The 21,522-nt window shown below is 64.8% G+C and overlaps 2 protein-coding genes across 9 annotated transcripts in view; both read left to right on the top strand.

The window, feature by feature from the left end:
* NACC2 (NACC family member 2) overlaps positions 1–5,974 on the top strand; it is a 70,716-nt gene extending 64,742 nt beyond the window's left edge. For all 5 annotated transcript variants that reach the window (XM_023243051.2, XM_023243050.2, XM_023243049.2 and 2 more), the window contains one exon: positions 1,025–5,974. In XM_023243051.2, coding sequence (XP_023098819.1) covers positions 1,025–1,530 — 506 coding nt within the window. In that variant the 3' untranslated portion in view covers positions 1,531–5,974. The remainder of the gene's footprint in view (positions 1–1,024) is intronic.
* A 762-nt stretch (positions 5,975–6,736) lies between these two features.
* Positions 6,737–14,049, top strand: LOC123381797 (wiskott-Aldrich syndrome protein family member 1-like). Of its 4 annotated transcripts, none has more exons than XM_045043918.1 (3): positions 6,737–7,986; positions 11,984–12,145; positions 13,291–14,049. In XM_045043918.1, exon 1 carries the CDS (start codon positions 6,811–6,813, stop codon positions 7,810–7,812), a length of 1,002 nt encoding a protein of 333 aa, XP_044899853.1. In that variant the 5' UTR covers positions 6,737–6,810; the 3' UTR covers positions 7,813–7,986; positions 11,984–12,145; positions 13,291–14,049. The 4 variants fall into 4 exon arrangements, with proteins under 4 accessions (XP_044899853.1, XP_044899852.1, XP_044899851.1 ...); XM_045043917.1 differs by having other exon boundaries at positions 11,984–12,561; XM_045043916.1 differs by lacking the exon at positions 11,984–12,145.
* The last annotated feature ends 7,473 nt before the right edge of the window (positions 14,050–21,522 follow it).

Raw genomic sequence — 21,522 nt, 5'->3', positions numbered from 1 at the left:
CTCCCGCTCCTGGGCGCGTGGGGGCGGAGCCGGTCCATCTCCGCAGCCGACTGCTGCCCCCCGGCCCCAGCCCCGGCCCCGGGAGGAGCCCACCCGCTCCGATCGGGCCAGACGGGCGAGAGCCGGCCCTCCTGCGGCCGTCGGCTCACGAGACACTGTCTTACTTCCTTGGAAAACATCTCTTGTGAGGCTAATTCTGTTTTAGAGCAAAGAGGGGCCTTTGTGGTGGATAATGGGAGGCCCAAAGCGTGCAGTGCCAGCGGGGCTCCGGGAAGAGGCCGGGAGGTGTGCGGCCGATGCTGCTGTGAGGGGCTCGCCCTGGGGACCTGGCTCCGGCTCCTAGGTGGCTTGCAGAGCGGGGTCCTGTGGCTCCCAGTGGAGGACCGAGGAGAGGCTCGGCACTGTTTTCAGTGATGACGGATGCGGCCACCGGGGCTCACTTCCTCCCGGCGCGGGCCGGGACGAGGGAAGGTGCTGACCGGCTCCGCCTCGCTCCTTGTCCAGACCGTGAGGAAGCGCCTCTGATGAGCAGGTGCCGAGGGCTGCCTGCCCTCCCTGCCCCGACTCCCCTTCTGGCCAGGGCAGGGTTACCTATCAGGCTTGTCTGAGCAGGTCTGGGACCCAGGGTGGGTGGGGCAGCGATAAATGAGGCCCAGAGATGCCAGGGACCTGCCCAAGGCCACACAGCCAGTGGGTGCTCAGGGAGGTACCACGGCCTTGTGTCCCGATGCCAGTTGTCCCGAGGGAGCAGGGCAGGGTCTCTCCAGGACTGGAGTGGAGAGAAGGGTGACCCCCTGTCCTCAGGCTGAGGCCAGAAGAGGCCTGGGTGGCCATGAGGTCTCTGGAGGCCCCCAGCCATGCCCCCACTGGCTCAGGAGTGGCCCCTCGGGAGGCGGGGGTCACCCTGACCCCGGGGCTGTGGGGCCCCTCGGGAGGCGGGGGTCACCCTGACCCCGGGGCTGGTGGGGCCCCTCGGGAGGCGGGGGGTCACTCAGCCCGTGCCCCCGCACCCCTGTGCTCGCAGTGTACTGCCAGAACTTCGCCCCCAGCTTCAAGGAGAGTGAGATGAACGTGATCGCGGCGGACATGTGTACCAACGCCCGCCGCGTGCGCAAGCGCTGGCTGCCCAAGATCAAGTCCATGCTGCCCGAGGGCGTGGAGATGTATCGCACGGTCATGGGCTCCTCGGCCGCCGGCCCGCCCCTCGACCCCGACTTCCCGCCCGCCGCGGCGCAGGTGTTCGAGCAGCGCATCTACGCGGAGCGGCGGGCCGACGCCGCCACCATCGTGGCTCTGAGGACTGACGCCGTGAACGTCGACCTGAGCGCCGCCAACAACCCCGCGTTCGAGGCCGGCGAGGAGGCGGACGGGGCGGGCTCCGTCATCCAGGAGGTGGCCGCGCCCGAGCCGCCGCCCGCGGCCGCCCAGAGCCCCCCGCAGCCCTTCGAGCAGGGCGGCACCAGCTCCAGCCGGCCGCAGACGCCCGCGGCGGCCCGGAGACCGGAGGCGTCCTACGCAGGGACCTTGTAGAGGAGCCGCCGGCCCGCGGGACGGTTTTCCAGCTGCTTGCATGCGTTACTAATACAACAAATGTGATCAAGCCACTTACCTACGGAACTGCTACTGTTGCCTGAAAAAAATGTGATTTTTATCCTGCTTGTATTTAAAGTTGATGAAGGAAACACACGCATTCGATATACTGTAAGGACGAGTCCGCCGGTGACCTCGCGAGGAAGGTCCCAGGGCCCCTTTGGATATCTGCGAGGTTAGCCTCCAGGCTGCGGCCCCGCCCCCCGCCCCACCCCCACCCCTCGCGGGGGCGGGGACGGGGACGAGAGCCTGGGGGAGGGGAGAGGGGGGGGGTCCGCCTGCCCCGCCTCCCCGCCCCGCCCGCCCCCTCTGCCCAGGGGGCCTGGGGCGTGGGGGCACGCGCCCCCTGACACTCACTGCTCACGCCCCTGGGGCCAGGGGCCAGGGCTGGGCCCCCGGGGGCCAAACGTCTCTGGTTTTCCTTCTTCCCGAGACTCGGGGGTCAGGCCTTCCGGGTCCACTGTGTGCGTGGGGTGTGGGAGCGCGTGAGAGCGTGCGTGCGTGTGCGTGTGTGTTTGAGCGTGTGCGGGGGCAGCGGGATGGGCCGCCCACAGGAGGAGGCGGGGTTCCGGCATCCCCGTCCTCCCACCCTGTGCCCGTGGGCTCCCCTGGTTCCCCAGCTCCTTGGTCCTTGGTGCACCGGGGCCCCACAGGCTGGGCCAGCTGCCATGAGCGCCCGCGGGCTCCCGCCCGGCCACCTGCCATCCTGTGGGGCGCGGCCACGGCCCTGGTGCCGCCCCACAGCCCTCAGCCACGTTGGGATTCCGTTTGTCTGTTTATTTGTTTTTGTCTTAATTCAGATCTATTTCATGTATGGTTTGAAAATTTTCAGACCCAAAAGAGCAAAAAATTAGGGAGGATTTGGTGTCCCCTGCCTCCAACCCACTGTGGCTGGGGGGGGGGCTGGGTCATCTGTATCTGGGTCCTGCCGGCCCTGGGTCCCACCTCCCTCCTGTGCAGAGCAGGGCCGTCGCAGGGAGACGCAGCCGGGGCAAGTGACACAGGAGGGTGCTGCGGGCCCTGCTTGGGAGGAGGCAGAGGCCAGGCCGGGCTGCAGTGGGTCCCCGTTTTGTGCTGCAAACCCTGGGGTGTGCGCCGCTGCGGCTGTGGGTGTGGGGGGCGGGGGGAGCAGTAGGGGTGCGGTCTGGAATGCACGGCAGGGTGTACGGAGGAAGGGCCCCTAGAAGTTGCTGGAAGACTCACTTTGAAGTTGAGTTGCTGTGTTTTGGTGAGGGAGGACACGGGCTGCATGGAGCACTCAGGTGGCCACTTTGTCCAGGGGCTTCCTTCCTTCCGAGCCCCAGGCAGCCGGTAGGCCAGACCCGAGACACCCCTCGGTTTCCGGACCTGAAGGGGTCTGTTGGACCCCTCCCCTTCCCTCGCACTCTCCCCACCCCCGACTGGGTGCAGAATAGGCCCACCTGCCTGCGAGTGCCTGTAGGTGTCCCTGCCCGGGACCCACAGAGCTGAGCCTCCCCCAGCTGCGGGCGGCCTGCAGGGGCTTAGGCCCCTTTCCACGGAGGGTCCTACTGACTGCTGCCCTGTGTGGAGAGGCCCTGGGGGAGGCTTGGGGAGGGGGCTCCCTGCACGGAGCCTCCAGCCTCCTCCAGTCGGCCCAAACATGTGCCCACCCTCCAGAAAGATCTGATGGCTCCCGGAAGAGGGGTGGGGAGACCTTGGGCAGGCACGGGGGAGCTGATCGCAGCCCCTGTGCCCCAGACCAGGGTGGTCCGGGCCTGGAGGTTGGGGCCCCGAACCCACCGCCTGGCCCCGGGATACGCCTCTCTCTCTGCCTCCTTCTCCCCCCGACTTGGGCCCAGGTGGGGTCGGCTCTGTGTGAGCCCCTCAGGACCTGGCCCTCCTGGGACTGCGAGAAGGCCTCCCCCCAGCATCCTCAGGCGGCCCCTGGGGGGTGGGGGTGGGGATGGGTAAGGCTGACCCCCATCCCCCCATCCCCCCTGCAGCTCCCCTTCCTCACCCCAATGTGCACTTTAATTTGACCATCCCTGAGGACCCTGGGGAGACGGCCAGCCCGCCCCGGCCGTCAGCAGAAGGGCTCGCTCGCTCTCCCTCTCTCCCCTCCGGTCCAGAGTGGGAGCGGCCCCCGACCCGAGGCCAGGTCACGCAGGGGTGCACTGGCCCGGTGGGGGCAGTGGCGCCTGCACAGAGAAGGCCTGACCGCCACTCAGGCCAGCACAATGTCCCGCGACCTCTGTCCCCTAATTGTTTATAACCGCCGTCTGTTTTGTTCTGGGTAAGGAAGGTAAGAGCTATGGGTGAAACTTTAATACTTCAATGTGAATGGGTTCTGAGCTCCCCCTGTGCCCCGGGCGGGCCAGGCCGAGCGTTTTGCACTAAAGTGTCCCGCGGTGGACGTGGGTCCGGAGCGTTTGCAGACGGGCATGGCTGATGATTGTATCTGCCGGGGCGCTCCCTCCGCGTCCTGAATGTTCCGCGGGGCGGGCGGCGGCGGGCCCGGGCTCGGAGGGGCCTTCCAGAGTGCCTTAGCATCTTCCAATCATTTTTCCCAAGGAAAACCAATTAAGAAAACCGGACCCTCCCCCTCCTCTGTTTACAAGACGGCTAATTCCTGTCCCGTGAGCGTGACCCTGACTCACCCAGACCCTGTAGACCGAGAGACAAGCCACTCAGTATTTATGACATTTCTGCACCTTTACTCCCAAGCTTGACTATTAGCAATATGCATACACTATGTAGAGTCTATTATAGAGCTAAGTTAGACCCGCGCCTTTTTGAGGAGGAGAGAAGGGACTGGACCCCGTCAGAGCGGACGTGGCGGGCAGCCGGCTGGGCGCCCATCCTCCCCCGGCGGACGGGCTGTGCCACAGGAGGCAGCTGGGACGGAGTGCAAAAGGTCCAGGAGAAGGGACGGGTAGATGTGACAGATACTGTGAGCTGGCGGGGCCCCCCCCGGCCTGGCCGGGGCGCCTCAGTACTTGAATTCTGTCTTGTTTTCTGCACTGTGTCTGGTCTCACCCAGAGTTCTCTGTGGTTGCTTAACTTTGCGTTTGGTTCGATTGTCTTACCTTGCCCCTGAATGTGGCCGTGGCCGGGGATTAGAGGCCAGGGGAGATAGCTTCCCAGGTGCGTGCGGCCTGCAGCCCCTCTCCGGCTGCCGTGGTGCTGGCTGACCGTGGGCCTGGGGTTCACGTCTCCTCCGTGCAAGCGAGCTCACTCTCTTGCTCGTGGGCGTTTGTGTTTGGAGCTGGAAGGAAGGCAGAGGGGGAGGGGCGCGGCAGGGGGGCGGGGCCGGAGCATCTGCGGGGACTCATTGGTGTGCCCGGCCCTGACCTATTCCCTCCGAACGGCAGAACTTTCTAGCACCAGCCCAGTGCCACCCCCAGCCATTTACTGCCTAGACTCCCCTCAGATGGGTTATTTTTATGGAGATGTCTTGATGCCCGCGGAAAGAGGCCGATGGCCCATTAACCGACCGAAAACTGCGAGAAAACCTCTGTTTGCCTCTGCCAGCAGTAAATCCTAAACACAGAATTGAGAGTTCATAGCTGTCTTGAGCTTTAACTACTGCGATGCATAGATGTGTCATCATGTCAGCCAGCCAGCTCCGAATACCCGCCACCCGCCACCGGGAGGTCGTTAGGGCTTGGTACAAGATGTTTCTAACATGGCAAAGGTTCTGGGTTCCGTTTGTTTGTTTGTTTTGTTTCTTCGAGAAAAAAAAAATGAAAAGGAAAATTATGCAGAATCTGGAGCGTTCAGATTGGACAACCTGCTTGAATTCAGATCAACCCCTTCATTGTTAGCGTTTTGCACATGATTGTAATTTTTATGTCAAAAGAAGCCAAAACTTGCAATACTATTTTTAGCAGACAAAAAAAAAAAAAAAAGAACTTAAGTATAAAATGTATAAATATTTTTGACTTGAACATGTGGATGGCACTGGGTGCAAACAGACCATTCATGCTTTGGACGGAATGTTTGGGAAAAAGAGCCTTTTGATAAAGGAGACTGTCGCCGCCACACGGTCTGGTGGGGGTTGTTAGGTAGTGCTGTAACTCACGACTGTTAATAAACAAATGAGATCACTGTCCCTGTGCCGTGGAGGCGGTCTGTTTCCTGAGCCCCGAGCTCCGTTCCAGCCCCGCAGGTGCGTCCTCTCGCTTTTCTACTGCTACTCAGCAGAGTCAAGACTGTTGCTTTTTCGCCGTGGCTGACGCTGCACCGGTAACTCGACCCTACGGACACGTCCGCCGGCGACCGGGGAAACCCAGGGCTTCTGTCGCGCTCAGAGCCAATTCGTGAGGTGGAAATCCGTTACAAACAAACAGAAGGATGTGATCGTTAATTGTATAGCGCTTTGTAAAATTCACATTTACGGAATAATAAAGTCAGTTCAAACCCAGCTGCCCGCACCTTGCTTGGTCAGTGCGACTGGGGAGACGCTGAGGAGCCAGGGAGAAGGCCGGCTGCTGGGCAGGTGACCCAGTGACTCGGGGCGCCCTCCGGACCCAGGAGCCCCGGGTGGGGGAAGGGCCATCCCCAGGCTCCGTGCCCACGGGCCCCCCGCCCCGGGGGGGTTACGTGCTTGTGGGAGGGCTCCGGGCTGAGCTGGGAGGGGCTCCTTTCCTTTTTGTGGTCTGCCAGCTGGGAAAGCCACCTCACCTGCCTCACCTGCCTGCCACCCACCCGCCAGGTGACGGCTACGGCCGGCTGTGCCCCGGCCACCTCCTACCGGGCCGGGCCTGCCCCCAGGTGGACAGAGGGGGGATTGCAAATGGACAGCAGGTCCCCTGGCCGGACCGGGAGCCCCTGGTGTCCGGGGGGACACTCCCATCTCCCAGCCGTCTCTGGAACTGTCCCCCTCAGGCCAGCTCTGGACTGGGGTTCTCAGATTCAGGCCTGGCAGCTCTCTGCCGCCTTTGTTTCTCTGCTGAGAGCTCGCCCTGAAACCAGGGCGCTGGGCAAGGGAGGCCGTGCCTCAGGGTGTCCCTGAGACCTGGACTGGGCGCTCGCACGTGCTTCCCACACCCGGGCACCTGTGTGGCAGTCCCCCGTCTTCTCATCGGCACCCACGGTTCTTGCCCGGGCTGAGCCACGGGTGTATTTGCTGACTTGTTTATCGAGCTTCCCCGGGGCGGGGGGGGGGGGGGGGTAGGGCCTGGAGGTCTGCTTCATGGTGGTGTCCCCAGAACGGGGTCCCCTGGAGCCACGGTCAGCACGGAACAGGCAGAGTCTAAAATGGGCGTACGTGGTTTTCAAATGGGTGCTCTACCCTGGGGACCCCTGCATCAGCGGGTACGCCGGCTTGGGTCAGCACATCACGCCGTCTCCCCCAGAATGCCCGAGGAGCCTGGCCCAGGCAGGGCTGGGGACCTGGGTGTGCCTGTGCCCACCCCACGGCCAAGCCCAGCTCCGGCCACCAGGACAGTGTGTCACTCCAGATCTTGTTTTCAGAGCTGTTCCCTGCCACCCCCAGTCCAGCTGACCAGCGTCCTCTCTGGCCCCTTCCCGCCGCGGCCTCACAGCTGCTGGACGTGCTGGAGATACCCCTCCTCTGGGCCATGGGACACACACCTGGGAGGCCCCAAAGCCCCCTCACAGGCCTCCAGATGCCCCATCCGGGTGGTCTGGGGTCGACTGAGGCCCGTGTGCGGTGGGAGTGCGAGGAGGGTCCCCGCTTGGAAGCCAGTTCGGAGGGGGGGCCCCTGTGGCACGGGGACCCGCCTGGCCCAGCGTGTCCCGTGTTTCAGGAGGACGGGGAGCCCGGCACTTGCCGGCCTGTGCTCTGTCCCCTCCGGCCCCTGTCCTTCAGCGGCCTCCCTGCCCTTGCAACCTCCACAGAAACTGGCTGAGGCATCAGAACCTCAGCCCCTCCTCTCAACCCTTTGTCCTGATCTGGGAGGGGGTGCAGCGTCAGCAGGCCCGAGGCTCTGCCCTGGAGCCCTTTGTCCTCCGCACAAAGGGTCCGAGCGCCGGGACCCGGTGGTCCCGAGCCTGTGGAGGAAGGGCCCCGGGTCCTGGCTGTGCGCAGGCCAGGGTGAGGACCCGGCCAGGTTGGGGGGGGTGAGCAGGGAGGAGGGACGCCCCAGGCGGGAGCCACACTGGTTACCTTTGTGCCAGCTCCCACTCGTTGATAAGCCTGGGTGGCGTATTCGTCACAACCCGCTCTGGATGGGCACCACCCTCCCCGGAGGGGGCACGGAGGCCCTGTGCCTTCACCACGCGCCATGCTGGCAGTGACCCAGCCCATCTGCTGCTGCTGAGGAGGCCTGGGGCGGCTCGGTCACGGCTCTGCGTTACGTCCGCTCGGTCAGGTGGCCCCAGAAGGGCCAGGTGGGAGGATCCACTCAGCAGTGGACACAGACGCTTGTCCAGGGACCACGGAGGGATCTTCGTCGGGAAGGAAGGAGAACGGTGGGCAGGCGGGCCGCGGTTAGGGCCCTGGGCTGGGAGGGAGGGAACGGCCGGGGAGGAGGGACAGGGTGTTCAGATGCACCCAGCTCTCCGGTATGTCGGCCACCGAGGCACCCACGTGTCTGGGCACTCGGGGGACGGGCAGGGGGTGAATTGGGTGACGATGTCAACAGAGCTCCTGCTGTGAGAGTAGGGGTCACGGAGGCCGGGCTGCCTGGGCGGCCGAGGGCGGGGCGCGAGGCCATCTCCCGTGGGCGCTGCCTCTTGGGCCCCCCCGGGGTGACCAGTGCAGAGAGCTGGGCGGGGCCCCGGGAGCCTGCTAAGGAGGGGGTGGGGACACATCAGGTGGCCTCAGTTAGGAATGCGGCAGAAGAGCAGGGGCTGGACGGGATCTCTGGCCCAGATCTGCCCTTCCCTTGTGGCCCACCTCCGGGGTCCCCGTCGTCTGAGGGAGGCTGTTCTGGGTGGGCCCGGGGTGCGGCAGCTTTGTGACTGGGAGCCTACGGAGAGAGGGGGCGGGGTGGGCGCAGGGACCAACGCGGCAGTGTGGCCCAGGCAGTGGCGGCCCCGGGGGTCTCGTCTGGGCCCCCCTCCCACACACACCGGGGAGGCAGGTCTCGCTGAGCAGAAGCTGGTCCCAGCCCCCTGGGACCCGTAACTGCCTAACTGCTCCGGACAGACAGGGAGCTGGGAGGTGGATGCCCTTGCCGCAGGGGGAGGGGCGCGGAGGCCCTGATTTCCAGGAAAGGCAGCCTGTTTCTCTCGGGCTGGCCATCAGGGGCCAGGGAGAGCGAGGCCTTGCCCAGCGCCAGCCAGGCTGGCACAGAGCCCACGTGCACGGCCTGGGGCTGCCCGGCTCCTGCCTCAGGTCCCTTTTCGCGTGAGGGACGGGCTGGTGCGGGGGTGTGGCTGTTCCCTGGCAAGGAGCCAGCCACGCTTGTCCCTCTGGCCTCCCCACGGTGGAGCAGGTTCTGGAAAAGGGCTTCCCCAGCAGCGCTGGCACCTTGTTCGGGAGGCAGCTCTGCCTGGTCACGGAGGTTCCAGGGCGCCCCACGCTGGCACCCCAGACAAGCCACCCCTCGGGCCGTACAGCTCTGTGGCCTTTGCCCTGCCCAGACCCTGGCCGGCCCTGGTCCTGGAGGGGGCAGAGGACAGAAGTTCACCCTCCAGGAAGAAGTCCTGGCCCCCAGCTGGGGGGCTGGACCGGGGCGGGAGGGGAGGAAGGTCACCCCGGGCGGCCGGCCGGGTGTTCACATCCAGCCCCCCCAGGAACAGTCGGTGAGGCAGGGGGTGGGGAACTTGACCTCCACAGACCCCGATGGTCTGGGTCTCCATCCTGAGCTGTTTCCAGAGCACCCCCACCCTCCCTCTAGGCGCTGGAGGCCCGAAACAGCTTGGGGCTGGGAGGGCATTTCCTGCCCTGAGGGAATTAGCACCTCATGGACCCCGAAACACCTCCCTGCCGACCGGGCCCTGCTTGCTCAGCTGTGCGATCCTTCATCCATCAGCCGGGCCCCCCCGCCCCCGGGCCCCTGGTCCTCCATCCCCCCAGGGACCCTGGCCTGCACGAGAGCCGATGATTTGAGGCCTGGCTCGGAGCCCCGAACTGTGATATGGACGCACATGTTCCCGCCTCCGGACCTCGGCTTCGGCCTCTGGGCTGCAGGGTCTCTGGGGCCCTCGCTCCGGGAGACCCCGAGTCCTCCCCACCTGCCTGAAAGCCAGAGCCGCTGGGCTCAGGTCTCTGGTGGGGAACTGCTTTGGCTACTTTTGTCACTACGAATGACACCCCCCAAAGTCACAGCACACACAGATGGCCAGGATCCCTGTGGGGACCTGAGGGGGCTGGGGCGGGGGAGGAACGCACCTGCTACCCCTGCGGGAGACCACACCGTACCTCGGGCCTCCCAGGGGTGGGGGTGGGGTTGAGCTTGGCCCTGCTGACCTCTGCAGGTCTGGTGTTCACGCAGGACTTCACTGAAGCCCCAACACAACCCTGTGAGGCGATCTCATTGTAGCCCCGTTTTTCAGACAGGGAAACTGAGGCTCAGAGGTGTTGAAGGGGTCTCCTCACCCCCACCACGAGGGGGGCCCTCAGCCCTTCCTCTGAGGAGGGAAGGAATGGGGCACCTGGCCTGGCCTGCCGTGTGACCCGGGGCTCTTTGAGGAAGATGAGGGTTGAGGGGCCCAGAGCGGAAGTCACCTGCCTGGGTGGCCCCTGGGGTTGGGAGAGCAGGGGAGGGGCGGGCAGCCTGGCTCAGCGTCACCCCGAGGGGCTCCAACCTCCGAGGGGTGACAAGGAGCCTCGGAGACTCTTTCAGACAAAGAGGCTCCAGTCAGGCCGGTGGGCACTTTCCCCAGTCAGGGTCCCCAGAGAAAAGGCAGGTGTGGTCCTAAGGTGCCAGCCTCGTGCCAACCCAAGTGTCGGTCGGAGGTGAGCGGGTCGAGCGGACCCCTCAGGGTCTGCGTGGACACAGAGGCAACCTCACGCTTTCCGGCCTGACCGCAGCCCCACCACCCAAAGAAGCAGGGAGGAGAACTCACGGCCCTGCACACGGCTGGCCAAGTCGGCCGGCCTCGAACGCCATTTCAGAAGCCGGACGGAGATTCCTGCTAAGGGTGTGCTGGATACCGGCCGGGCCCGGGCCAGCTCTGTCTCGGCTGTGACCCACGCAGGTGCCCACCCCTATTCTGGCTGCAGCCCCTGGCTTCAGAGTTCTTGAAGTTTCAGCCGAGGGCCAGCAGGGAGGAATTGTGGTCTGGGGTGACGCTTTGAGGGGGACACTGTGACCGGCCACAGGAACTCTGAGAGCTCCTTCTTGGGGGGGCCTCTTCACTCACCCCCAGGGCCCCCATCACTTCCAGGAGCCCCCGCCCACAAGGCTCCCTGGTCTCTCGTGGGGAGGCCATCACCCGTGACCACTCTCCCCACGCTCTGTAGCCTGCAGAGCCCGGGGCCAGCACAGGGGCGTGGCCGCGGCACACAGCCCCGCCCCCACGGAAGCCCACAGAGCCCCTGCCCACCTTCTCCCTCGCCAGGTCCTGAGAGCTGATGGGCTGTAGAGAGGGGCGGGTTCTCCCAGCTTTTTGCTTCCTGTGGTCACCCACACCACACAGATGGGGAACTGAGGTCATATGGTGGGGGGTGGAGCTTGGGGCAGGGAGGGGTGGCCTCTGGCCCAGGACAGACTCTGACACTTGGGAAGCGGGTCCGGGCTTGGGTTGGCTGCCTCTCCCCCGTGGCCAATACAGTGGGTTGAGAAGACAGGCCCAGCTCTTTGTCTGGGGACACTGGGCAGGGCAGTGGGGCGGGGAGGCGGGGATGGAGGGCAGAGGAGGAGGGGGAGGCCCGGACTCCCCGCCTGGGGGCCCTGCAGGGGCTGCAAAGGGTCCCTCTGGGCTCAGAGACTGGCTGCAGGGGCTCTCGAGGTCTGTGTCTCCACACAGGCCCTGGGCAGCCGCTGGGCCTCAGGACCCGACGCGCCCCTTCGAGAGCCCCCCCAGGCCAGGGCTCCACACAGACCGGGGACGGCCTGGGCTGGAGGGCCGGTGCCCTGTGCTCCTGGGCTCCTGGACCTGTGCCCTGGGGCCTCCAGGGACTCTCGGCCACCCCAGTCCCAGGGGACAGGCCAGGAGGAGGGGTGCACCGCCCGGCGCCGGGCCCGGGAACGTCTCCAGGACAGAGCGGCAGAGCCCCTCCCGAAGGGGAAGCTGGACTTCGGTTGGAAGGGAACCATCAGGCCACCCCGGCAGATCAGGGGAGACCGGCAAGGCTGGGGGGGGATATTAGGACCTGAAGCCAAAATGCTCGGGTGAGCCCAGCCTCGATCAGATGGGCTTTGCTGGAGACCCGGCCCTGGTGGGAATACAGAAGTGATTAGGCCTAAAAGCTCGGGCCATTTAGCTTTTATTCGATTGGCAGAGAGGCCCTCTGTGCCCTCTGCTTTTTGCCGTTTGATTATATGTCTGTGCTCAAAATACGGTTCCTGGAATGTAGGCGGCAGGCAGGACTCATTGGAATGGAAATCAATTTGATTAGCGAGCAGTCGATTACCGTGAGGACTGAGGCTGTGATCCAGGCGGAAGCCGGCTCCACAAACATGGAACTTTCTGAGCGCACCTGTGTGGAGGGGCTCACTCCGGAGGGGCCGAGGCTGAGGTAGGCCAGGCCCGCCCGGGTGCTCGCCGGGCGGGAGGTATAGCGGAACTCTCCCTCCTCGGCCTCGGCATGTGCTTGACTCCCCTGGGCCTCGGCTTTCCCCTCCGTGAAATGGGATCAGGCCGCTGCTGCCGGGAGGAGTTTGGGGCCTCAGAGGGGCCGTGCATGATGGAGAGTGAACGTTCTCCGGAGGGGCCGTGCGTGATGGAGAGGGAGTGCTGGCCGGGTGGGTTCTGTTCAGGCAGGAATCCGGTTCCCCAGCCGCACATACTCGGACCCCTGGAGGATGCCAGTGTGTGGTTCTGTGCCGAGAATCCAGGGAAAGCTGGTCCGGCAGCCAGAGCCAATTTCCTGAGAGACAGGGGAGGCCGAGAGCAGCCTGGGCCTGGCCACTCTGAACCTCAGTCTCGTCCTCTGTAAGTGGAACCTCTGTTCCGACCGTGTCCATCAGGCCTGCAGCACACTGCAGGAACACGGTCCCTGCGGCCCCCCCCTCTGGTCCTCCTCTGCTGAAAGCAGGAGTGTGAAGGGTCTGACCCTCAGCCTTCACACCTGCACGGAGTCGGGTGCCTCTCTGCTCGGCCTTCTCCTGGGGATCCCTCCAGCAGAGGCTGGGCCCGGCGCCACCGTGGCAGGGCCCAGGCACGTGCAGGCCCAGATCGGAGAGGCAGGCCTGTCTCTGGCCTTCTCCCCGTTCCTGCATCAGAGGCACACTGTGTCCCTGCTTCCCCCACACAGCAGAGGGCAGCCCCAGGGCTCCCTGCGTAGGCCCGGCACAGTGTGGGCCCCCGGCAGGACACGGCCAGGCCTTCAGCAGACACCCGGCACCTCTGCGCTGGTCACGACAAGGCACCCTGGGCGAAGGCAGCTCCCGGGCACATGATGGGGGTGGACAGAATGGGACCCGGGCAGCCCCTTTCATCCCCTCAGCCGGGCATCCTTGTGCAGTGAGCAGCCTGCACCCATGTGCACGGCGGCCCTGCTCTCAGGAGCCACATGGGCTGTGACAGGGTCCCGGCCCCGTCCTCTGGCTGGGGGACTCTGGAATCACTTAACCTGTGTGAGATTTTGTGAATTAGAGAAAACAGTTTCTACCTCACCCAGGTGGCACGGAAATCGGAAATCGGAAATCCCCTATTTGCTAGGTATAGAGCACCGACTGGATGCACCAAACGAAGTGGCTGGTGCGCAGCAGGGGCTCAGTAACTGTGGCTGCCACGGCCGGACCCACGTGCCGAGGGCCACCCTGGCCGCTCTTCCTCACGCGCCACAGAAAGCAGTGATGGTCTCCATCCGACGGGCGGATCCGCCGCCGCGAGGACGCTTGCTCACACGTCTGTGCCCCCGGCGGGGCCGCGGTTCTCAAGACGCCGAACGCGGACCTTCCACGGGACCCAGCCGTGCCACCCCCCCGGCACGCGCCCCAAACAACTGAAGACCGATGTTAGGACCAAAACCCGTCCTCGCACGTTCCCGGAGCGCTATTCACCGCGGCCAGAGGGAGGGACTATCAGACCAGTGAACGGGGGGGCCCCCCGGGCGGCGGGATGTTCCTCCACCAGGAAAAAGGGAGGAAATGCCGATTCCCGCGGAGGAACCTTGAAAACGCGGCCCCGCGTGAGGGAGGCCAGGCACACGAGGACACGCAGCGTGGGATGCCACGTGAAATGTCCAGGACAGGCAGCTCCACAGACAGAAAGCAGGTCGTTGGCGCCAGGGGCCGGCTGCTGACTATGGGCACACGGTGTCCTTTTGGGGGGAACGTTCTGAAACTGGAGGGTGGTGAAGGCTGCAGCATCAGAAATGTGCTTAATGCCATCGAACTGTGCAGTTTATAACGCTTAACTGTAAATCTTGTCTCTGCTGTATTTGGCCACGATTTTTAAAATGTATTCTTTTTTTAATTTTCGAAACGTATTTTTGAGACAGAGAGAGAGAGCGAGCAGGGGAGACACAGCATCCGAAGCAGGCTCTGGGCTCCAGGCTCTGAGCCGTCAGCACAGAGCCCAACGCGGGGCTCGAACTCACGAACCACGAGATCCTGACCTGAGCCGAAGTCGGACGCCCAACCGACTGAGCCACCCGGGCGCCCCGCCACAATGTTTTTAAAGTTTGTTTATCTCGAGAGAGAGACAGAGCGAGCGGAGGGGGAGCAGAGAGAGGGAGAGAGAGACTCCCACGTGGGCCCCGTGCTGTCAACGCAGAGCTCGACACGAGGCTCGAACCGTCGAACTGTGAGATCGTGACCTGAGCTGAAATCAAGAGCCGGACGCTTAAGCGATGGGGCCACCCCGGTGCACCCCTATTTTGCCACAATTTCAAAAATAACTCCTCACGGCCAGTGGGTGGTGGGGCTGAGTCGGGCCAGGCATCACCCTCCACCCGACACCGTCCCAAATAGGGGCTTGGTGCCGGGGGTCCCGCCAACCCCCCGGGGGCTCGGAGCGCTGAGCAGACAGGTGCAGGAGGAAGGTGTTCCGGCAGAGGTGGAGGGGGGGGTTCTGTACCGGGTGAGCCCTTGTCTGCGATATGAGGTCTGGGGTAGAAAATCCGCACCTGCCAGAGGTGACTGACTTTGCTCAAGCGGACAGCAGGGAGGCAAAAGACCGGCCCACGCGGGGGCAGGTGACAGGGGCGAGGGGATGCCGTTAGCCACACGGTGGAGCAGGAGGGAGGCCCAGTGCAGCACAGAGCCAGCCCCGGGCGCTCTGGCCCCAGACCGAGCTACGCGACCCCTTCCAGACCAGGGGTGACCTGGGTCAGGAGGGGCTTCCAAGGGCAGCTGCTTCCAGAAACCTGGGGAAGGGAGGGCTGGGGACAAGGCTGGAGAGGTGCAGGGCAAGGCAGCCATCCAGCAGGCCAAGGCGAAGGGACCAAAGAGCCAGGACACTCCCTGTCCCGATGCCCCCCAGGCATCACCAGAAGCCTCTCCATCCCCCCCAAGGTCCGCCAACCCCTCCAGGCTCCCATCCCCCAGGCCTGTCAACTATCTTGTCCCCTTTACGGCGAGGCCCTGTGAGTGGCCCCCGGCCACCCAGCACGTGGAGGAGAAGCCAGCGGATTCTCTGAGTCCAGTGTCCAGGATCGGGAGTCATGAGGGTCACCCGTTGGGGCGGTGGCCCCACAGGCACCCACTATGCGTTTGCGGAGACCCTGGCCCGTGTCCCGGGAGGGTCTGTGGGCACTCTGGGCAGCCGTCAGGGGCCAGGAGAGGCTTCCTGCTGGAGGTGCCCCGGGGTGAGCGCTGAGGGACATCAGGGCAGAGCCCTGCCGGGGCGAGAGGGGAGCTCCTGCGGCCTCGAATGCCAGGCCCAGGACTCCCCTGTCTGCAGGCAGACTCCCGGGCTGGCTCTGGGGCCGCGCTCCCAGGAGAGAAGCCGGGCCAGCCCGGCGGGAGGAGGTCCGGCCCAGGAGCCTCAGCTGCGCGAGTGAGGCCGGCACCTGCCTCCGTGCTGCTTGGAGTCACGTGCTCCCTGCATTTGTATTTACTGGAGCAGATGGCGGGTGCAGTAACACTTTAAATTAAGGATTCCAGAAGCACATTAAATTTAGATTTAATAAGACAGTTATTGTATGGAAATTAAAGACCCATCGATGATTATTCTTTGATTATTGAGGGTGCAATCATTTACCGCGTTCATCGTGCGGATTGCGCCTGAGTGCACGCGGGGAGCGAGGCTGGCTTCTGCAGCCCGGCCGGCCCTGGACACCCGCCCTGCCCGGACCCTTGGTCTGCAGAGCCCTGTCCCTCCAGGGCCCAGCAGTGCTCAGTGGCCGAGCCCAACCGGCCAGGTGCCGTCCTCAGGCTGGCCCGGAGGGTGTCCTGGAATCCTCCAGAAGCTGCTCTTTGTTTTGCAGGAAAGGAAACTGAGGCTGTGAGAGAGATTGGATGTGGCCTGGCGCGGGCGGCTGGGGAGGAGGGTGGGGAGCCCAGGGAGCCGCAGGGGCAGGGAGGGGAGCCCCTGAGCATCGCTGAGCGGGGGCGGTGGCGTGGGGGGCACTTCCCGGCCTTGGCCCGTCCCTCCCAGCACTGGCCTCCCCTCCTCCCACCCGGTGGGGGATTCCGGGAGCAGGACCCCCCCCTGCCGCTCAGTCCCCAGGGGGCCCCCACTTCCCCTCCAGCCAGGGGCTGGAAGCTGCTGAGTGCATGATGATCTCTTGTGGCTGCAATAAATCTGGTCACTTTGTCCTCCCCGAGACAGGAGGCGAGGTTCCTCGTCTCCAGACTGGAGGAAACCGGCTTCCGAACCTCGAGCAGATTAACACCTCCTCCTGCCGTTCCTGTAACTGTCAGCCACACGATTGGTAATCAATCGCTTTGGCCCTAAAAAATGGGCGTTTATCACCTGCTTCAGGGGGAGCTGGTGGCCTGTGCAGGTGGCCTGGCCGGGTGGGGTCTGAGCACAGCCTTCGGTCGGTCCCGCGGATGCCCGGTGAGGCTGGGCCGGGGTGCCGGGGACACTGGGTCTGCCTCTGGCCCTGCGGCGCCCAGGCCTCCGGGGGCGAAGGTCAGCCACGCACTTCCTCCGTGAAGGGGGCCGAATGGCCCAACGTTTGCCCCTGGCTCCTCTTGGTCACCTCCGAGAAAGGGCCTCGCGGCGAAGGAGTAGGAAGGTCAGGAGGGAGGTGGTAGCCTACCAGCAGGACGTCTCAGGGCAGGGGCAAGGCTTGGGCCCAGGGTCCACCCTGCAGCCGGGTGGGCGCACCCAAGTATGGGTCATCCCTGGCTAAGGTGGCCAGATTTAGCGAGTAAGAATACGTAACACCTAGTTAAATCTGAATTTCACGCACAAATAATTTTTTCGTATGACTATGTCCCATGCAATTTTCAGACATGCTTATATTTTTAAAAATCATTACTTATTTGAAATTTAAAATTTACGGGGCATCCCGTACTTTACCTGGCAACCCTCCCTGCCCCACACTGGCTCTGTGTTGCTCTGGCCCCTCCCCCCATGTGCCATTGGCCTTCTTCCATCTCTGCCACAGGACCTTTGCCCACGCCACTCCCTCTGCCAGAGCCACCCTTCCCTTTTGCCCTGGATGCCTCACTCGGCCCACAGCCCAGGCTCAGTATCCCTTGCGGGGTTGGGAGGCGACGGACAGTGGCCTCATCCCAGGTAGCAGCAGACTGTCACTTGTTAATGGCTCTCTGCACGGCTTTACCCGGACTTGTATTTTGGATTGAGATCAAGACCTTTTCTTCCCCCGTCCAGCCCTGGGTTGGGCACAGCACTGCTCTGGGGGCGCCCTGCCGACCGCAACACAGGACTGGCCTTTTGAGCCTCTGTTTCCTCGTTTGTAAAGGGGGGTGGTGCCCACGTGAGAACCCTGGTTTCTGGTGATGGTGGCACCCTGACTGCTTTCCTTAGGTGGGGGGGACCCAGAGAGTCCAAGGGGGGACGGCAGGAGGGGCCCGGGAGAGCCCAGCAGGAACGGGGGACCTGCCCCCACCCCAGGGAGACCAGGGCACCCAGGCCCCCCCTCCTTGGGAGCCAGGTAGGCGGCATTGTGCCTGGGCTTCCGGAGATGGTCAGAAACCCAGAGGCCAGAGAGCCTGTCGTAAACTCCTTCCCAGATGAGGTTGGTCAGCTCACCCCACACGGTAGCCCGCCTGGGAGGACAGAGAAGGGACCCCCATCGGAGGGGTCGAGGCCCCTCCCCCAGATCCCACCACCCTGCAGCCCGGAGGGCGGCCACACTGGCCGTGCACAGAGGCGGGAAGCGGAGACCCTCAGGGGTCTGGATGCCAGGCTGGCACCGGGCCAGCCTGCCAGGTTGGGGGGGGGGAAGGGTGGCACCAGGCGGGGGGGGGACAGCTGGCACCGGGCCAGGGTGCCAGGCTGGGGGGGGACGGGTGGGAGGGGAGGACCCCGAGCAGCCCAGCCCCCTGGAGACGGGCCTCCACATCTCCACCTTCTGCCTTGCTCGTCTCCTCCCGGCCGGGATCTGCCCGTGGGCACTGCTCACTTCTCGTGTTTAACCAGCGCGGCTTCGTCTGGGAAACTGTCAGCGGCAGTCTGCAAACACCCCTTCCCGCTCTGCCGCACCGCCTGCCAAGCGCCACCAGCCGACAGCTTGGCTGGCAGTCGGCTCGCACAGGCTGCCCGGCCTGGAACCCGGCTTCTCCCTGGTGGCCGGGGAGGGCCGTCCGCCGCTGTGCGCTGGGTCTTGCGACCTCACGACGGGGCTGCGGCCCCCCTGCGCCCCCCCCCCCCCGCCTCATCCCCAGAGCAGCGTCCACGGCCCCGAGGCCCCACAGGCCCGGGAGGATCAGCACCCCAAGGCTTGGAGATGCCGTGGGAGGAATTACCGAACTCTGGGGAGACAGGAGGTGTGGGAAAAGAGGAGAAGCCCTAGGAGGGAGCACGTGTCACCGAGGCTTGGGGGACAGGCCACCTCTTGAGGTCAGCCTGTGCCAACCCCCGAGTCCCCCTCTTTCCTGCGACACGGCTGCCAACACCCGCCCTGCTGGGGTGACTGAGGCCCAGGGCCTTCTCAGCAGAGCTGGGCCCTCCAGGAAGGAAGCAACACCTCAGGACGGACCCCTGCGTGCCCGAGGGGCCGGCCGGTCTCACCCCAGTCAGACCCTGGGGCGTGCTGGCTGGGCAGCCTCTGGGGGGCCCGGAGCCCAAGCAACACCGCTCCCCTGCAGCGCAGGCTCCCCAGGCTGGAGGGAGAGGCTTGGGGCTCCCTGGGAGCGGCCCTCGCCCTGGTGCCTGGACCCCCCCCGCCTCTGACTGCCCCCAGGCCCCCAGGAGCGCCCGCGGTAAGTGTCCAGGCTCAGCCCCTAGGACTGGGTTGCACACTCTGAAATTAATAATCGTGCTGTCTCATGGCCTCATAATTAAGTGTCTGTTCATTCCGATTATTGTCAGAGAGTGATTTGTTGTCCTCTAGGCAATAAAAATCAACCTGCTTCAGGAGGGGGCCTGGGAGCCGCTTTCACCCCCTCCGCCTGCAGCCGGGGGGCCGTCCTCGCAGGCTGGCAGACCCTTGGCCTTTGGCTTTCTTTGCGGACACCCCGGGGGTGCGGAGGTGCCCTGGGACGCGGGCAGAGCGGGCCCTGCGCTGACCTCAGGCTCAGGGGCTCCAGGGAGAAGGTGTTCGGCCCCCGAGTGCTGTGCCCCCAACACTTGTGCCCACACACACGTGTGAACATGGCATACTAAGGGTGGCTCCCCAGGGCCAGGGGTCTCTGGTTAGGAGCCCCACCTGTGCCTCGGAAGGGGCTGATATCCGTCGCGACCTGTCTCCTGGGGCCGAGGGACAGAGAGGGGTCCTGCCGAATGTGGGGGAAGGAAAACGTGCTGGACCGTCTCCAGGCCCTCGCCGTCCCTCCCCGCCTGCGTCTGGGCCCCCTCGTCTATGAGCCAGGTCACCGGGGAGCAGCCTCTGAGGGTCCAGGGGTCTGTGAGGCCCTGAGGCCCCCGCCTCGGGCGTCCAGCAAGGGGCAACTGCCAGGCCCCTCACCCCCAGCCCAGGAGCCGGTGCGCTCACTGGTTTCCAGTCGTGGGCAGAGCAAGCCAGGCCCAGAGGTCACAGGGGCACCTGAGGGTCATGCCCTACCAGCCCCGAGGGCTCCAAGGGGCACCCGAACGGAGGAGGAGGGTCCCCTCGGACTGACAGTGAGTCCCCAGTGGAGAGAAGAGCAGAGACGCCCTCCTCACCCCCCACGCTTCCCCTGGGAGGAAGAGAGGCGCTCCCAGGCCGGCCTGCAGGGGTCTGAGCCCCCGGGGTCACCCTGCCCCCGGCCAGGCAAGGGGGAGCTGTGTCCATCCACATGGCCCGTCCCGTATTTTCTTAGGGACAAAATATACATAAAAGATTTTTTGAGGGAGGAGAAAATGTGAAATAATGAGCTCACAGAAGACATTTGGTCAAACATAATCTTCTAACAAGAATTGACTTTAAAATTATGGTTATTAGCCATATCTCCTTTCTGGGGCGATTAAAGACGCTTCAGAAGGTGAAGCAATTAATTTTTAAGTTTATGTCGCACATTTTAGCACAGCGAGCCGCTGATGAGGTGGCAGGCAGCCGCGGACACTCTCTGGATGCTTGCTGGACCGCCCCGCGGAGGGGCTCGCCCGCGTCCAGCCCACGGGGACAGGTGCCCGAGTCCCCCGAACTGGAGAGCCGCGTCCCCTGCGCCCCGGGAGGAACAGTCCCCTGGGCCTGCATGTCCAGTAGTTCTGGGGACTCTGGGGGTGGGGGATGTCCCGTGGAAGGAAGGGGGTTCAGTCCGGGATGGGGCCCGGGGTGAGAGGTCAGAGTTGGGGCTGGGGCCTCTGGGCCTGGTGGAGGCACCTCTGTCCCGGCTCCAGGCCCTGACCCTGCTCAACTAACGTGCTTCCTCCCAGAGGCACCACTTTCCAGGGGAGGGGGCGGCTGGTGTGGGTGGGGGAGACTCGGAAGTCAGGGTGCTGAGCCGGACTCAAGGTCATAGCAGGCAGGGCCAGCTGTGCTCCAGGCCGTGACCCTGAAGCACTCCTGCCTCTGCCTGGGCCTCAGTCTCCCTACTAGAAGCAACTGCCAGGTGTCCCCTGCCCTTACCTGCTGCGGGCGTTGGCTGGGGGCAGGGGCGCTGCTCTAACCCCAGCCCTGCAGCCCTGCGGCCACCCCTGGCCATCCCCCAGCATGCCCCTCCCCGGGCGGGAGCGGGGGCTGGAGGCCGGGGAGAAGGGGCTGGAGTGAGCGTCTCCCGTCGGGCGGGAAGAGAAACAGCCGTGCACACACTGGTGACGGCATCTCGGACGCTGACACCTGAGTGGGAGGCAGCTTTGAGCTGAGCGCAGGTGCAGGTCCCAGATGGACGGACAGGGGGTGGAGAGAACAGCCCGGGGCTCCTGGCCTGGGGCAGGGGACAGGCCTGCTTGACGGGACTGCGGGCAAGCTGTCTGGGCCTGGGAGAAAGGGACGCCCACGTGGTTCTTAACTGGATTGTCTGGCTGGACACCGCCAGGGTGATGGGTTAGTGCATTTCCCAAGGCATGGGTTCCCAGTGCACGGGTTAGCGCATTGACCCCTCTCAGGACTGAAGCCTGGCAAACGTTTGTGTTGGGAACGCTTGTAAAAGTCACCTCCGGGGCCCTACCTTCGGAAGGGCGTCTGAGCCCCGTGGACCGGCCATCCCGGGGCCGGCCTGGGATCCCGGCTCCTGGTTCCTCTGCCCTCTCTGCTTCTCAGCCATCGCTGGGCGCTCCGGCCCGCAGACGCCCTCTCGGGTGAGAAAGTCACGCCGGGTGGGGTCAGCTCTGTCTCCTCCTCCGGGCCCCGCTGCCCCTCGAGGGGCTTAGGGTCAGGGCGTGCACCCTCAGTTCCGCTCCGGCCCCTCCGCCACGCAAGGGCAGGAGGTGGGGGTGGGAGGGGATCTG

The sequence above is a fragment of the Felis catus genome, chromosome D4 (genome assembly GCF_018350175.1).
Source record: "Felis catus isolate Fca126 chromosome D4, F.catus_Fca126_mat1.0, whole genome shotgun sequence".
Lineage (NCBI taxonomy): Eukaryota > Metazoa > Chordata > Mammalia > Carnivora > Felidae > Felis > Felis catus.
Note: the sequence above shows the minus strand (reverse complement) of the source record. Positions and strands in the feature narration are given on the sequence as shown.

What these genes read in the sequence shown, in the direction of transcription:
- LOC123381797 (XM_045043916.1), top strand. Translation starts at nt 6,811, where the DNA reads ATGGGCGTACGTGGTTTTCAAATGGGTGCTCTACCCTGGGGACCCCTG.